This window comes from Oryx dammah, unplaced genomic scaffold, assembly GCF_014754425.2.
Source record: "Oryx dammah isolate SB20612 unplaced genomic scaffold, SCBI_Odam_1.1 HiC_scaffold_18, whole genome shotgun sequence".
In the NCBI taxonomy this organism is placed as follows: Eukaryota; Metazoa; Chordata; class Mammalia; order Artiodactyla; family Bovidae; genus Oryx; species Oryx dammah.
This window is the reverse complement of record NW_024070202.1, coordinates 116739993-116756023: the sequence shown is the minus strand read 5'-3', so window position 1 is coordinate 116756023 and position 16031 is coordinate 116739993. Positions and strand designations below refer to the sequence as shown.

General features: G+C 49.5%; 1 protein-coding gene across 1 annotated transcript in view; it reads left to right on the top strand.

The window, feature by feature from the left end:
* Positions 1–6601, top strand: part of PAXIP1 (PAX interacting protein 1) — a 38802-nt gene extending 32201 nt beyond the window's left edge. Inside the window, exons 15-21 of the mRNA XM_040260136.1 lie at positions 29–131; positions 1666–1834; positions 4360–4460; positions 5362–5496; positions 5580–5655; positions 5739–5799; positions 6278–6601. Of these exons, the coding sequence (XP_040116070.1) occupies positions 29–131; positions 1666–1834; positions 4360–4460; positions 5362–5496; positions 5580–5655; positions 5739–5799; positions 6278–6293 (661 nt within the window). The 3' untranslated portion in view covers positions 6294–6601. The remainder of the gene's footprint in view (positions 1–28; positions 132–1665; positions 1835–4359; positions 4461–5361; positions 5497–5579; positions 5656–5738; positions 5800–6277) is intronic.
* Positions 6602–16031: the final 9430 nt, after the last annotated feature.

The window sequence follows — 16031 nt, the reverse complement described above, 5'->3', positions numbered from 1 at the left end:
GAAGTAATAGCCGTTCTCTGTTTCATAGGATCGAAGATATTCCACCTCCTACCAAGAAGTTAACCCCAGAACTGACCCCTTTTGTGCTTTTCACTGGATTTGAGCCTGTTCAAGTTCAGCAGTACATAAAGGTGACCTTTCCTTCTGTTCTGCATAAGGACTTTCAGGAATGTCCTTGCTATGTCCATCTGCTTTAGGCTAGCCGTCTTTAAGCTAACGCGTGGTCAGCAGTAGCCCGCTGTAGCAGCGTTCATGGCATGTGCTTACTGTGTCGTCATGCACCTTCGCCTTCCCGCCGCCTCTTGCTGCAGCTTCCTCCTTAGACGCGTGCATTCTTGTTAGGACAACTCAGGTGAGGAGGCCAAGAGCAGTCTTGTAATCACACGTTAGCAAAGCCACGCAAATCCCATTTTCATAAGGTCTTTAGCTTACGAGAGTAGCTGTGCCCCTTCAGCTTTCCTGAATGAACCCACCATCTTCTCAAGACTTGTTCCCTGGAGTGCGGCGGGCCCAGGGCTCAGCAGTGTATTTGTATTTATTTACATAAATGCACTTCTGGAAGTAACACCAGGAGAGATTGTGGGCTTGTGTTTTGTTATGTGGCTGTCTGGGGAGGGGATGGTTAAAGTATAGTTGACCTGTATCACGGATTCAAACATTTCCCTTTATTTTTTTAAGGAAAAGAAACAATTCTAAGTGTTACTATAAAATTCTTTTTTTTACTTTTAAGATTGGGTGTAAAGAGATCAGCTCTTACGTGTCTATGTCTTAGGTCGGTTTTTGTGTCGTCATTTCTTAGAGACCATGTCTTAATGTACCTCACGAGCACTCACTTGGGTGTGTGCTGGGGTCCTGCCCCGGTGGATCCAGGGAATTTGAAGGGGAAACGGCGTAGGCGAGGAAAAACTTATTTATTTAGAAATATAAGATTAGATTAGGAAGAAATAGTGTAGTGGGAAAATTAGTGGAGAAAAGAGGCTGAATAACTTGGTTTACGTGGAAAACCAATCAAACTTCAGGACAAGAAGTTTGCACCATCTACGTTAGGTGGTAGATGCCTACCACCGTGCCTCTCACGGTTGGGGTCTGTAAACAGTCCACAAATTGTAAAGCCGGGCAGACCGGTCAGGTAAGTTAGAAAGCCGTCAAAGGGGTTAAGCCGGGGTTAAGCCGAGACACTCTTCTCATATGCAGGAGACTGTTAACTGGAGCTCTGAGTTAACTCTTCCAGAGAAAGGTGGTCAGGGATAGCCCCTGTAATGTCCGAAGAGTGTAGTATAGCAGCAGAGGACCCTCGAGACCTGACTCGCCTTGCCCATCAGGCCTCTCTGCATGACCTTGTCATGGGTGGGATCTCCCGTGCTGGCTCCCGGCAGGCGTGGGTGGCCTGGGGCCTCCGCAGAGCGTCCTGCTTCTCACAGGGTGCCCTCTGGGGTCCGGTGGAGGGCCCGCTTTACTCCTGACTTGTGCGGCACTGATTAGGGAAATGCTCACTGTCGCTCCCAGTCTCTGCCTTGCCCGCATGGTGGCGTGGGTCTGGCTTCACCGCTTTCAACGTTTTCCATGGCCCAGAGCCCCGTTCACGGTCTAGACAGGTCCCAGCTGTGGGCGGGCGGCTCTGCAGACAGGGTGGTCTCACGCCTGCTCTGTGTTCCTGGCCCGCAGAAGCTCTACATCCTGGGTGGGGAGGTCGCCGAGTCTACACAGAAGTGCACCCACCTCATCGCCAGCAAGGTGACGCGGACGGTCAAGTTCCTGACGGCCATCTCCGTGGTGAAGCATATCGTCACCCCTGAGTGGCTGGAGGAGTGTTTCAAGTGCCAGAAGTTCATCGGTGAGGGGCCGAGCCGCGCCTCGGGGCCGGGGTGCCCAGTTAGGAGGGCTTTGCCTTGAATCTGTCCCCGTTTCCATCCCAGCAAACACCAGGTCCATTTTTAAGTCTGTGAGTTATAACAGATTCTCTCATGTCTCAGCGTGAAATCTGGTGCCTTTGCATCTTGCTGTGAAGTAGGAAGGCCGTGGTGATGGGGAAGTGCTGGGGAAGAGCTCTGTGGCCCTGCCCTGCTGCTTCCTGACGGTTCGTCCTCTCTGCTATGCTGGCTGTTGAGCAGGGTTCCAGGTGTGGGGCGGTGGACGGAGCAGGGCCAGGGTGCCAGGAGTGTCCTGGGAACACGGGACGCATGGCCTGGGGGTCAGTGCGGGGCACCCACCCCAGGGCAGGCAGGGCATCTGCGGTGGGACCGTCTCTCCACTGCTGCGTGCCCACCGCACGCCTCCTGCCGGGGGCTGCACAGGGCAGACCTGTGCTTGGGTGATGTCCTCGGTGGTCCCCTCCCCACCCTGTCTGCTCTCAAGTCGTCTGGGGGGAGCGCTTTGAAGTCTGCCCTGGCCACTGCCCCGCGACTAACTCCCGCTTATCCTATGTCCTCACGTCTCCTTGCTGTCTCGTCACCGTTCCCACGTCGCCCGCTGTGCCAGTGGCCGCCGGCCACGCTGGCCCTGGTGTCCTCTATTGTTGCCGCCGGTCCTGGCCTCCTGGTGGCTTTGGCGAACAGGCGTGCCCTGGGCCCGTCTTAGGCTTCTCTGCCCTGACGCCGGTGCCAGCGTGTCCAAGGGACCCCCACCACCCCCGGTTCCACAGGGCAGACTGGGAGCCAATGGCACAGGCCCGTGGGCTTTGGCTGCGCCAAGCCGACTCCCACGGTGCGTCTCGTGCCTGCCCGTCCCCTCCCAGTCCTGCAGCACAGGCTCAGGCACGCCTCTGCTTTCCCGCGTCTGTGCTCCAGCAGTGAGATGCCTGCTCCTCATGTCCTAAACGCACCAGCTCCCGGGACAAGTCCCCTGTGCGGAGGCAGCCCCCGACGGCCACCCCTCCGCCCCAACTCTGCAGCACGGCCCCCGCCAGGGTTCTGACAGCTTTAACGCTGGGACTTCCAGCCGTGGGGGACGGGCGTTTTGACATTCTGTATTTGTCTTTACATAGTTTGAGACGCCAGTTGTATAGGTTCTTTCTTTCTGGAATACACATGCTCTTTGTGCTGCTGTTGGAAGTTTGATTTTCAAGTTGACTCTTGGCACAACTCCCCAGAGAAGGCAATGGCACCCCACTCCAGTGTTCTTGCCTGGAAAATCCCAGGGACGGGGGAGCCTGGTGGGCTGCAGTCCACGGGGTCGCAAAGAGTCAGACACGACTGAGCGACTTCACTTTCACTTTTCACTTTCATGCACTGGAGAAGGAAATGGCACCCCACTGCAGTGCTCTTGCCTGGAGAATCCCAGGGACGGGGGAGCCTGGTGGGCTGCCGTCTCTGGGGTCACGCAGAGTCGGACACGACTGACGCGACTCAGCAGCAGCGGCACAACTCTGAGCAAGTTGACGCGACTCTAGCTGCTCCACCTAGAAACCCAGGGTTGGCGTTGCCACTGTGTTCCTCTCCGAGTCCTCCCTCCTTAGACACGGGCTGCTTCCTCGTCCGTCGCAGCTCTTCAGCAGGCCCCGCAGCCGCCACCCTGCTGTGGACGCGAAGGTCCCAGACACAGCCCGTGACTCGACTGCAGCACTTCGTGAGCGACAGTGCTCCCTGCTCATGTTAACGTCACTTTTAAGACACTCTTCTCTTCTTTCACCGAGTGTAACGCCTTCTTCTTAAGGTGTTGTTGAGAAGAGAAGGGCGAGTGGCAGACCCAGCGTGTGGCCCCTCGGCCCTACAGCGTGTCATCTAACGCAGCCCGACCCTGGACTGTTTGGTTACGATGATGAAATAAAATGCTTTTCGGAACGAGATGTATTCATAAGATTAAAACATTTTGTGATCTTTATTTTTTGACAAATTAGGTATTATTTAAAAATTCTTAGATCCTCAAGATCTGGTATAACTGTTCTTTGTAAATTGCTGTACGTGTTTGTATATAAAAGGAACTTGTTTCTGGTACATCAGTAAACTGCCTATTGACTCTCGGCTGGAGTCCGGTGGCTCTGAACTCACTGGTCCCCGGGAGCACACGCTGGCTGTGAAGCTGGTTCCCAGGCTGTCCCTCCGCACAGGCGCCCTTCACCTGGGTCTGGGTTGGGGCGCTGTGGCCCCCCATCAGTGTGAAGTTACAGCTGAGGGGGTAGGGAGCCATCCAGGGGTGAGAGGCGGGTCCACGGCTTTCGGGACATTTGTTCCTAAAAGCTAAGAAACCCTGGTCCAGGAGGAAGAGTGTCTTTGGCCTGGCTGTTTTCGGGAGGAAAGGAACTGAAATACAGTCAGGGAGACTTACTCATTCACAGGTTTCTCCCGGGGCGCCTGAAGCCGGTCGCACGTGCTGCACCCCAGTGCCAGGCCCTCTCTGAGGCCGTGCTGTCTTCCTTTTCAGACGAGCAGAACTACCTCCTCCGAGATGCGGAGGCCGAAGTGCTTTTCTCCTTCAGTCTGGAGGAGTCCTTGAGGAGGGCCCACGCTTCTCCGCTCTTCAAGGTATGCCTGGATGGGAGCTCAGCTCAGCTGCTGTGGCCGTGTGGCCATGACGGAGCGGGTGGCTCGCCCCCAGAGAGCTGGGTGCTCCCCTCTCCCCTGTTGTTCCACGGCTCAGAGAATCGATACGGAGAGAGATGCATTACACATAACCTGGGTTCAAAGAGTATGTTATGAATAATTTGTAAGAGATTAAAATTTTTTTTTTTTTGCTTTTAACAACTCTATTCTCATAAAACATTTATTCAGCTGGAAAATGGAGACCATTCTTGAGAAAATATTAACTGAATATGTGTCTAATAATTCTAGACTACAGTGTTTAAATGTTTCTAAGAACAGTTTGGAAAATTTTTTTGTATCAAACAGTGGCTTAGTAGATTAATAAGGTAATCAGTTTTTTGTTTTTTTTTTTTTTACTCTTAAGGAGCCAACTTAGGAATCAAGAGAGATTTGTAGTACTGAGCTAAGAGTACATTACCTAAAATAGTCTGTTTTTCTAAATGTTTGAGGAGTTTAATACAAAATGGTACTTATGGTACAGTTAAGAGTAAGGGTGTTAGAAAATTTTAACCATAAAAATCATTTTGTACTCCATCTGAGCTTTAGAAATTGTGAAAAATGTTCTTATTCTGGCTCTTACCACAGAATACCTCATGTCTTACAGGCATTAAAGTCCTAGTCACTTAATAATTACAGTTCAGGTCACACCTAGCATATGAGGGTGCTTGTTTCTGAAATGCCATGTCTGGGTTCTGCCAGGCCCACTTCATGTGGGGGACTAAGGGGTGTCTGGCACCGTTTAGCTCCGTGAATTTAGGCATTTTGTCAAAATTTTGGGGTAGAATGAGAAATTACACACGCTGAAAATTCAGTTTGAAACCAGTACACATATTTTCATTTTTAGGCGAAATACTTTTACATCACTCCTGGGATCTGCCCGAGTCTGTCAACCATGAAAGCGATTGTGGAGTGCGCAGGGGGCAAAGTGCTGTCAAAGCAGCCATCTTTCCGGAAACTCGTGGAGCATAAGCAGAACAAGGTACACAGAAGTGAAACGCTGTTGAATGCATCAGTGTCATGCATGAGGCTCAGTAACCAAGAAGCTGCTTTTCTTTTCCTTAGAGTTTGTCAGAAATAATTTTAATATCCTGTGAAAATGACCTTCACTTGTGTCGAGAGTATTTTGCCAGAGGAATAGGTACGTTCATTGCTCTGCTGCGTGTTGGTGTGGGTGCGGGCAGGTGCTGTCTGTTTGACAGGTTTTGTCTTTGTTGCTGGCAGATGTTCACAACGCCGAGTTTGTTCTCACTGGAGTGCTCACTCAGACACTGGACTACGAGTCATATCCTTTGGGAAGGCGGTGGGTGGGCCGCTCTCAGCACTCCCGGAGCCCCCAGGCTAGGGCACACTGCCAGGCCTAGTGGTGGAGCCGCTGGGAGGCCCGCTGAATGCCGCAGGCTGTCCTCTAGAGTAGGTGCTCTCACATCTCTCCAGGCTCTCTGCTGCCCTCAGTGTTTCCATCCGAAAGCCTGGTCTGCACTGCCTTTCCTTGCGGAAGGAAGACTTGGCGTAAAGCTCGCCTGAGCTGTCTGTGGGTGACCCCTCGGGCCTCTCCTCGCGTCTGCAGCCTGAGAGCAGCTGCGTCGTCCTGCCGCGGGCGGAGGCCTGGGCCGCAGGGCCTGGAAGGTGCCCTGCAGGGGAAGCCAGGGCCTGGTTTCCGGAGCGGGGCTTCGGGCACTGGGACTCTGTTTCTGCACATGGCCGTGCTGGGTGTGGGCTTGGTCTGCGCTGCTGTGGGTTGTTTTCCTCAACACGCCTACATATAAGTTCAACTGACGCCCCTGCGCCACTGCCAGGAGCCGCGGCCTGCCCCGGCCGCGCCCACAGACGCCCTTGTTTTCCAGCTGCTTTCTTCGGGACAAGCGTTTTTAAAGCAGGAAGACAAATATATTAAATACATTGCATCTTATTTAAGATGTGTAATTTTATTCTGAGGAAACATAAATTATGTTTTGTATTATACGACTTTTAAGAGCCCACATTAGGTTTTATGATTCATTTGCGGGTTTTTAAATGTTTTCACAACACTGTTAATGGAGCTTTCGCTGCAAATAGAAATGATGTAAATAAACACCTTGCTATCTAAATTATGGACGTTAAAGATTTGAAATGTTTTGTACTTTTATTTTTATTTCTTATACTCTTTTCTTTTATATTGAAATCTTGCCCACATTTTAAATAAATGTACTTTTGAACTTTACTTAGAATTGAGTGATCCTTTCTTACGACACATTTTTTGGTATAGTTTATAGGGCTTGCATGAAGCTGGATCACATTTTAAGTAATTTCAAGGCAAAATATTTTCTGGTAAAATCTTCTCTCATGGAAGTAATCTTCTATCAAGGTGAGACATAAACTCCTGAGCAGAGGTATGTTCACAACATTAGCAGTTAGGACAGCATAGGCACCAACTGGCCAGATGTGTTAATCTCCTGCTTCTGTTCCAGATAAGGTTCTAATACACTTCCTGTTGGGTTGTAGGTACAAAAGCGTAAGTGGAGACCATCGTCTTACAGTGACTACTGACTTCCGGGCATGTTGAATATACTACAGGTATTCTCCAGTATACTCCAGAATTCTCGAGTCCAGTGCTGCCACAGAGGTTCAGCCCTGCCCCTACATCACCGCCCACCCGCGTGCTCCTCAGACACGGAACTGGCCTCCAGGGCAGTAGCTGAGGTGTCTTCCCAGAAGGAGCTGGAATTGGCTCCAGTCTGTCCTCCTGTTGTGCAGTCCCTACCGTTTAGTCCCGAACAAAGTGGACGGGAGCACGTGCTTTGGACACATCAGGAGTTTCGCGCCACAGGAGCCGTCAGCACTGCTGGGAGGCTCGGGCATTGTTTGGTCACGTGGAGTGTCCTCCTGGCTCTGACATGGAGCTGCGTGGAGTCAGTCCTGCAGTTCACCACTGTGAAGTGAGGCTCCATACCTGTGACCTCACCTGTGGCGACTTCCCTCACCTGTGGTGAGCCGTCTCTTGCGGTATGGGTACCGTTAAGTCTCTCAGCACTCGTGCATGACACGTTGGTGGTCTACTGGAAACAGTAATCTGTCAAGCTCTTTGAAACACCCCGTTGGCACTTACTCGCATCTGTAACAGACTATGTCTCAATGTGTGTCCATTTTGGTTCCTACTTTTGTACCTAAGCAAACAAACTTACCTGCAGAACTGACTCTCCTCATGAACCACAGGTGGAATGAATGTTGATGTGAAAGAATTTAGAATCTGTAAGGTCCTGGAAGTACGGCAGAAGTTTCACGAGTTGGCACAAAATGTTGGTTGCTCAGTATTGAGTTATGGGCCACTTCTTACACCCTTGAAGGAAAGTGAACGTGATGGTGGCATAAAAGCCTCTGGGTAGAGTCTGTGCATCTGTTCAGTCTTCAGTGAAGAGGGGGGTTTGTTTAAGCGACATGCAAGTCTGACTGATTTGATTAACCTTTCAATGAGTGTTTTTTCAAAAGCTGCCAAGAAATACTCCTTAAAAACTCCAGGAGCTGTCTATAGCCAACTGGCCTGCACAGCTGCTGAGTGCTGACTTGGAGGCTCAGAGGAAATTACATATGAAGATTTAAGAAGATCAATCAACTTATTAGGTTGATTAGGTTATAAAATTATTTCTCATAAGAAAGGAAGTCTCTCAGTCCCGTTGTTTGGCCTGACTCAAGATTTAGCAGAAGTATAATGTAGATCACATATGTAATTCTAAAGTTTCTAGTAGTCACAATAAGAAAGCTTTTAGATTTTAGTTTCTATAGTTTAATATATCTGAAGTGTTAAGTAATTTTAAAATTTTTTTAAAATACTTCAGATTTCAGACCACTTAACAGTTCAAAAAGTAGATTTACATACCCACGTTATTCTAAGTAGGTTTTTTTTTTTTTAAGTTAACATTAAGATTGACAGCTGAGCCCTAACATTAAGACTGACAGCTGAGCCCTAACATTAAGACTGACAGCTGAACCCTTCTCGGCCAGGCATGTATTCAGTGCGTGGTGAGCTGGTGTTGCTGGTCTGCACCGTCTCACTTTGCAAACGGGTGGGAGAAACAGGGATACGACTGCAGACGGCACACTTGGTATCCAAACAAGCCTCTAGGATCATCTCATACCTCTGCGTAGACAAGTACATGACTTTGAATCCAGATGGCAGAACAGAAGGACGTGGAACTCACCTCCTCCCACGAATACATCTACACACGGAACAGTACCTCCTGGTGGGAAAGCTCAGGCACCCGGGAGCACAGGAAAGATCTCAGGTAACCCAGGGGGATGAACAGGCGGTGGAGGGGGACCGGGTGGAGGGAAGAAGAACCAGGCCTGCGCCCCCGGGAGGAAACTCTGATAGGGGACAGGTTCCAGCCCCCAGAAAGGCCCTCACCCAAGCAGAGAAGGGGTCTTCAGAGACTCGGAGGAGCACGTAGCAGGCAGGGCAGAGAGCCCGGCAGAGAGGCTCTGTGCTGCCTGTACGTAGCTGGTCTCTAGCCAGAGACGCATGCCAGCCGGTTCGTGCAGGACAGGCCAGGGGGAGGACCACGGTTGGCTGCGTGAACAGCCTGAGGGGCTGGAGTGCGGCGCTGCTGCAACTGGGCTGGCGTGGAAGACACCCCGGCCGTCGTAGAAGCAAAGCACCGATGTGAAGGGGCGTGTGAAGGGCAGAGTGGGCCCCCAGCAGCCTCCATACTCCCCAGCACAGCCCCACCACCACGAGCCCCAGGAGCACTCGGACACCAGCAGGGCCCTCACCTGCGGAGGTGGGGCTGAAATCAGCCTCCCCGTGGCTGATCTCTGGCTCTGTCCACTTGGTGCCTGCAGGGCAGGCGTGGGTGCACAACTGCTGATTTCAGAGGATCCATACTGGTGGCTCTCTGAACACAGCACCAAGGGCCACCTGCCTGCACCCCCACAGAGGATGGGGTCCCAAGCAGACCCACACCAAGACAGAGGGTCATGAAAATGTCAGAAGTGAAAGAGGGGTCTAAAGGAAGCATTCAGGTGTCTAAAGGATTCATTACAAGAGAACTCCCACAAGGCTGCCAGCAGACTCCTCTCCAGAAACACTGCAGGTTAGGAGGGAGTGGCCAGGTAAGTTCAGAGTCCTGAAAGGGAAAACCCTGCTGCCTAGGATACTCTACCCAGGAGGACTGTCATTTAGCATGGAAGGAGAGGAAATTTCTCAGATGTGATGCCATGAGATGAGCCCCCCAGGTCGGAAGGTGTCCAATACGCTGCTGGGGAAGAGCAGAGGGCAATTATGAATAAATTCAGAAAAATGAAGTGACTGGGCCAAAGTGGAAACAACGCTCTGTTAACGATGTGTCTGGTGGTGACTGTGAAGTCCGATGCTGTAGAGAACAGTAGTGCATAGGATCCTGGAATGTTAGGTCCATGACTCGAGGAAAATTGAAAGTGGTCAAGCGGGAAGATGGCAAGAGTGAACATTGACATCCTAGGAATCAATGAACTAAAATGGACTGGAATGGGTGCAATTTAATTCAAATGACCATTATATCTACTACTGTGGGCAAAAATTCCTTAGAAGAACTGGAGTAGCCCTCACAGTCAGCAAGAGTCTGAAATGCACTACTTGGGTGCAATCTCAAAAATGACAGAATGATCTCTGTTTGTTTCCAAAGCAAACCATTCAGTATCACAGTAATCCAAGTCTGTGTCCCGACCACTAATGCTGAAGAAGCTGAAGTTGAACAGTTCTATGAGAACCTAGAAGACCTTCTAGAACTAACACTCAAAAAGATGTCCTTTTCATCCTAGGGGACTGGAATGCAAAAGTAGGAAGTCAAGACACCTGGAGTACAGGCAGGTTTGGCCTTGGAGTACAAAATGAAGCAGGGCAAAGACTAACAGAGTTTTGCCAAAAGAACACACTGGTCATAGCAAACGTGCTCTTCTAACAACACAAGAGACGACTCTACACATGGACATCACCAGATGGTCAATATCAAAATCAGATTGATTATATTCTTTGCAGCCGAAGATGGAGAAGCTTCATACAGTCAGTAAAAACAACCGTGGCTCATTTCATGAACTCCTTATTGCCAAATTCACACTTCAGTTGAAGAAAGTAGGGGGAAATGACTAGACCATTCAGGTATGACCTAAATCAAATCCCTAACGATTATACAGTACAAGTGACAAATAGATTCAAGGGATTCGATCTGATAGAGTGCCTGAAGAACTGTGGACAGAGGTTTGTGACATTGTGTGGAGGCAGGGATCAAGTGATCCCCAAGGAGAAGGAATGTAAAAAGGCGAAGCGGCTGTCTGGGGAGGCCTTACAAATAGCTGAGAAAAGAGAAGTGAAAGGCAAAGGAGAACAGGAAAGATATACCCATCTGAATGCAGAGTTCCAAAGAAACGCAGGGAGAGATAAGAAAGCCTTCCTAAGTGATCAATGGAAAGAAATAGAGGAAAACAATAGAATAGGAAAGACTAGACATCTCCTGAAGAAAATTAGTGATACCAAGGGAACATTTCATGCAAAGATGGGCTCAATAAAGGGCAGAAATGGTAGGGACCTACCTAACAGAAGCAGAAGATATTAAGAAGAGGGAGCAAAAATACACAGAAGAACTGTACAAAAAAGATCTTCACGACCCAGATAATCACAATGGTGTGATCACTCACCTAGAGTCAGACATCCTGGAATGTGAAGTCAAGTGGGCCGTAGGAAGCATCACTACGAACAAAGCTAGTGGAGGTGATGGAATTCCAGTTGAGCTATTTCGAATCCTAAAAGATGATGCTGTGAAAGTGCTGTACTCAATATGCCAGCAAATTTGGAAAACGCAGCAGTGGCCACAAGACTGAAAGGTCAGTTTTCAATCCAATCCCAAAGAAAGGCAATGCCAAAGAAAGTTCAAACTACCACACAATTGCACTCATCTCACACGCTAGTAAAGTAATGCTCAAAATTCTCCAAGTCAGGCTACAACAGTATGTGAACAACTTCCAGATGTTCAATCTGGATTTAGAAAAGGCAGAGGAACCAGAGATCAAATTGCCAACATCCGCTGGGTTATAGAAAAAGCAAGAGAGTTCCAGAAAAACATCTGCTTCTGCTGCATTGACTACGCCAAAGCTTTTGACTGTGTGCATCACAACAAACTGTGGGAAATTCTTAAAGAGATGGGAATCCAGACTACCTGCCTCCTGAGAAATCTGTATGCAGGTCAGGAAGCAATAGTTAGAACTGAACGTGGAAAAACGGACTGGTTCCAAATAGGAAAAGGAGTATGTCAAGGCTATATGTTGTCACCCTGCTTATTTAACCTATATACAGAGTACATCATGAGAAACGCTGGGCTGGATGAAGCATAAGCTGGAATCAAGATTGCTGGGAGAAATATCAATAACCTCAGATATGCAGATGACACCACCCTTATGGCAGAAAGTGAAGAGGAACTAAAGAGCCTCTTGATGAAAGTGAAAGAGGAGAGTGAAAAGCTGGCTTAAAACTCAACCTTTAGAAAACTAAGATCATGGCAACTAGTCCCATCACTTCATGGGAAATAGATGGGGGAAAAAAATGGAAACAGTGAGAGACTTTATTTTTTTAGGCTCCAAAATCACTGCAGTTGGTGACTGCAGCCGTGAAATTAAGACGCTTGCTCCTTGGAAGAAAAGCTATGACTAACCTCAGTTCAGTTCAGTCTCTCAGTCGTGTCCAACTCTTTGTGACCCCATGAATCGCAGCACGCCAGGCCTCCCTGTCATCACCATCTCCCGAAATTCACTCAAACTCACGTCCGTCGAGTCAGTGATGCCATCCAGCCATCTCATCCTGGGTTGTCCCCTTCTCCTCCTCCTCCCAATCCCTCCCAGCATTAGAGTCTTTTCCAATGAGTCAACTCTTCGCATAAGGTGACCAAAGTACTGGAGTTTTAGCTTTAGCATCAGTCCTTCCAAAGAACACCCAGGGCTGATCTCCTTAACCTAGATGGCATATTAAAAAGCAGAGACGTTACTTTGCCAACAAAGGTCCATCTAGTGAAAGCTATAGTTTTCCCAGTAGTCATGTATGGATGTGAGAGTTGGACTATAAAGAAAGCTGAGTGCTGAAGAATTGATGCTTTTGAACTGTGGTGTTGGAGAAGACTCTTGAGAGTCCCTTGAACTGCAAGGAGATCCAACCAGTCTATCCAAAAGGAAATCAGTCCTGAATATTCATTGGAAGGACTGATGCTGAAGCTGAAACTCCAGTACTTTGGCCACTTGATGCGAAGAACTGACTCATTGGAAAAGACCCTGATGCTGAGAAAGACAAAAGGCAGGAGGAGAAGGGAATGACAGAGAATGAGATGGTTGGATGGCATCACCAGCTTGATGGACGTGAGTTTGAGCAAGCTCTGGGAGCTGGTGATGGACGAGGAAGCCTGATGTGCTGCAGTCCACGGGGTCGCAAAGAGTCGGACACGACTGAGCTACTGAACGGATCTGACAGTTGGAAGGCGTGTGTGTGCTCAGTCGTGTCTGTGCCTCTGCCACACCATGGACTGTGGCCCAGCAGGCTCCTCTGTGCTGTTCATGGCGTTTCCCAGGCAAGAATACTGGAGTGCGGTGCCATTTTCTACTCCAGGGCATCTTCCTGACCCAGGGAGCAAACACATGCGTCTTGTCTCTCTTGCATTGGCAGGTGGGTTCTTTACCACCGAACCAGCTGGGAAGCCCAGAAGTGAAATAGAATCTGCAAATTAAAAAACAAAAGACTCACTACAGACCAAAGTGCAGGACCTGATGGCTTCACATGGGAATTCCACCAAACAAGCAAAGAACTTATACCAATTCTACTCAAACTTTTCCAAAAGACTGAAGTGGAGGGAACACTCCTAAAGACACTCTGTGAAGCCACCGTCACCCTGATAGCAAAATCAGAGACGCTACAAAGAAAACTAGGCCAGTATCTTTGATGAATACGTTCTGGTCATTTGATTCATCTTTGATGAATATCGATGCAACAGCTCTCAACAAATTAGCAAGCCAAATCCAACAAGACACAAAAAGGGCCACACGCAATGGCCAAGTCAGGTAAGTCCCAGCATTGCAAGGATGGCTCAGCGCACGCAAAATAAATGTCATACACCACAGCAACAAAAGCAAAGATGAAAACCACGACCGCGTGATCCTCAGTGGGTTTAGAAAATGCCTCTGCAAAAACTCAGCATCCATTCATGATTTTAAAACCTTACAAAATTGGGTATAGAGGGACTGTATCCCAACATAATAAAAAACTATGGCAAATCCACAGATAGTGTAATACTCAACAGTGAAAAGCTGAAAGTCTTCCCCCTAAAATCTGTAACAAAGGTAGAACTCACCACTTCTGTTCGACATAGTATTGCAAGTCCTAGCCACAATAAAAAGACAAGGAATAAGGGTATTTAAATTGGAGGGGCGTGGTGAAACTGTCATGATATGCAGAGGACATGATACTATATATATAAAGCCCTGCAGACTCCACACAAAAACTCCTAGAACTGAGAGATGAATTCAGTAAGGTAGCAGCATACAAGATTAACATACAGAAAGTGGTTGCATTTCTTACATTAAAAATGAAATATCAAAAAGGGAATGTTTAAGAAAAAACAAACTCCCTTTTAAAATTGCATCCCCCACCCAAAATAAAGTACTTAGGAATACACCTGATCAAGGAAGTGAAAGAATTATATACTGAGAATTAATATAAAACATTAATAAAGGGTCCCTCTGTTGTTCACCTCAAACTATCACCAACATTGTTAATCAGCTATATCCCAATATAAAATAAAAGTTTTAAAACAATAAAAGGACTAAAAAATATTAATAATGGAAACTGAAGACGGTTGAAAGTGGGAAGATAGCCCGAGCTCTCGGATTGAAAGAATGAGTGTTTAAATGGCCATACCACTGAAAGCAGCCTACAGCGTTAATGTGATCTGTAGCAAATTACCCAGGACATTTTCCACAGCTAGAATAATCCTAAAACCGAGGTAGAAACATAAAGACGCAGAACTGCTAAAACCATCTTGAAGAAAAAGAACAAAGCAACTCACTCCAGTATTCTTGCCTGCGAAATCCCATGGACAGAGGAGCCTGATGGGCTACAGTCCACAGGGTTTGAAGGAGTCAGACTCAACAAGAACAAACTATCCTCTTAGATAACTTTCCTTGGAAAAGGACACTATTCTAAGATAAATACTACTGCCCATAAGCCAAGGCTTGAGTCTCCTTCGTTTCATTGTCTAATGGTACCAGGTGGTAGTGATGACAACCATCACATGTAATTTCCTGCCGAAGACAGTTACACCAGCAGGTCGCAGCACAGACTGACAAGTTCACACCCCAGTCAACTGCTCAGGTGTCCCAGGTGGCTCAGTGGGAAAGAATCCACCTGCTAATCCAGGAGACGCGGGAGATGCGGGTCCCATCCCTGTGTAGGGAAGATCCCCTGGAGAAGGAAATGGAACACTCAGTGTTCCTGCCTCCCTGCCAGGGACGGAGGCGGCTGGTGGGCCGCAATCCACGGGTCACAAAGAGCCCGACATGACTAATGGACCAAACTACAACAGTCGCGGCCCTGGTCAGACTCCCTGAGAAGAAGCGCCTGTAAGAACATGGCCTGTCCACAAAGAGGAACCAGACGCAGCAGGAACCAGGCGTGCCAAGGACCAGCCGGGAGCAGCAGCGAGGCCTGGGGGAGGGCACGGCCCTCAGGAAGGGCTGCAGGGCCCCCCCGCCGGACACCCCCAAGGCCTGGGAGTGCAGGTGGCACTCGCCAAGAAGCCCAAATGGGGCAGGTCTGCCTGAAGCCGACCTTACCTGGTGTCTCCAAAATGGCAGGGCTGTGGAGACAGCGGGAGTCAGTGGTCCTGAGCGCCGGGTCCCAGGGAGGGCTGTGCAGCCTGTCCCCAGCCCGTTCTTCCTGGGGCTGCTCAGCATAACGCAGAGACGCCAGGGCTTGCTCACAAGGCGGCAGAGCAGGAGAGGAACAATCAAGTCTGCCTCCCAGAAGGCCTGGGGCTGGGGTGTTTACAGGGTAAGGAATTAGGAAGCTGCACGCGGGGAGCGCGGGGAAAAGGTGATTGGGAAAAGGTGCGGACTGGTCCTTCCACGGGGGCTCACAGGGCCTCAGGCCGCCCCACATGCCAAAGGCCCCGGGCACTCGTGCAGGCCCAGCTGGAAGGGCCCTGGTCCCATCTGGCCACAACCAGCTCAGTGCCAACCAGGCACAGCTGACTCCCCAGTTCCTAGGAAACAGCCGCACAAAGGCAAGCACATTCCTGTGGAGGCGCCGAGCTGCCTACAGGATGCACGGATCCCCACCGCCCTGAGGGGTGCGGGCAGGGGAAGGGGGTTTCAAAGTCGGGTGAGCCGCAGGGTCCCGGGGGCGGCTGTGCTGTTGGCCTTGGGAGGCCCAGGCCAGCCGCTGGTCCCCGGGGTTCTCCGGGACCCTGGGCGCTCCCCGGCCCATCTGGACTTGGACTGCAGGCACAGCTGCCCTGGGGCAGAGGGCGACGC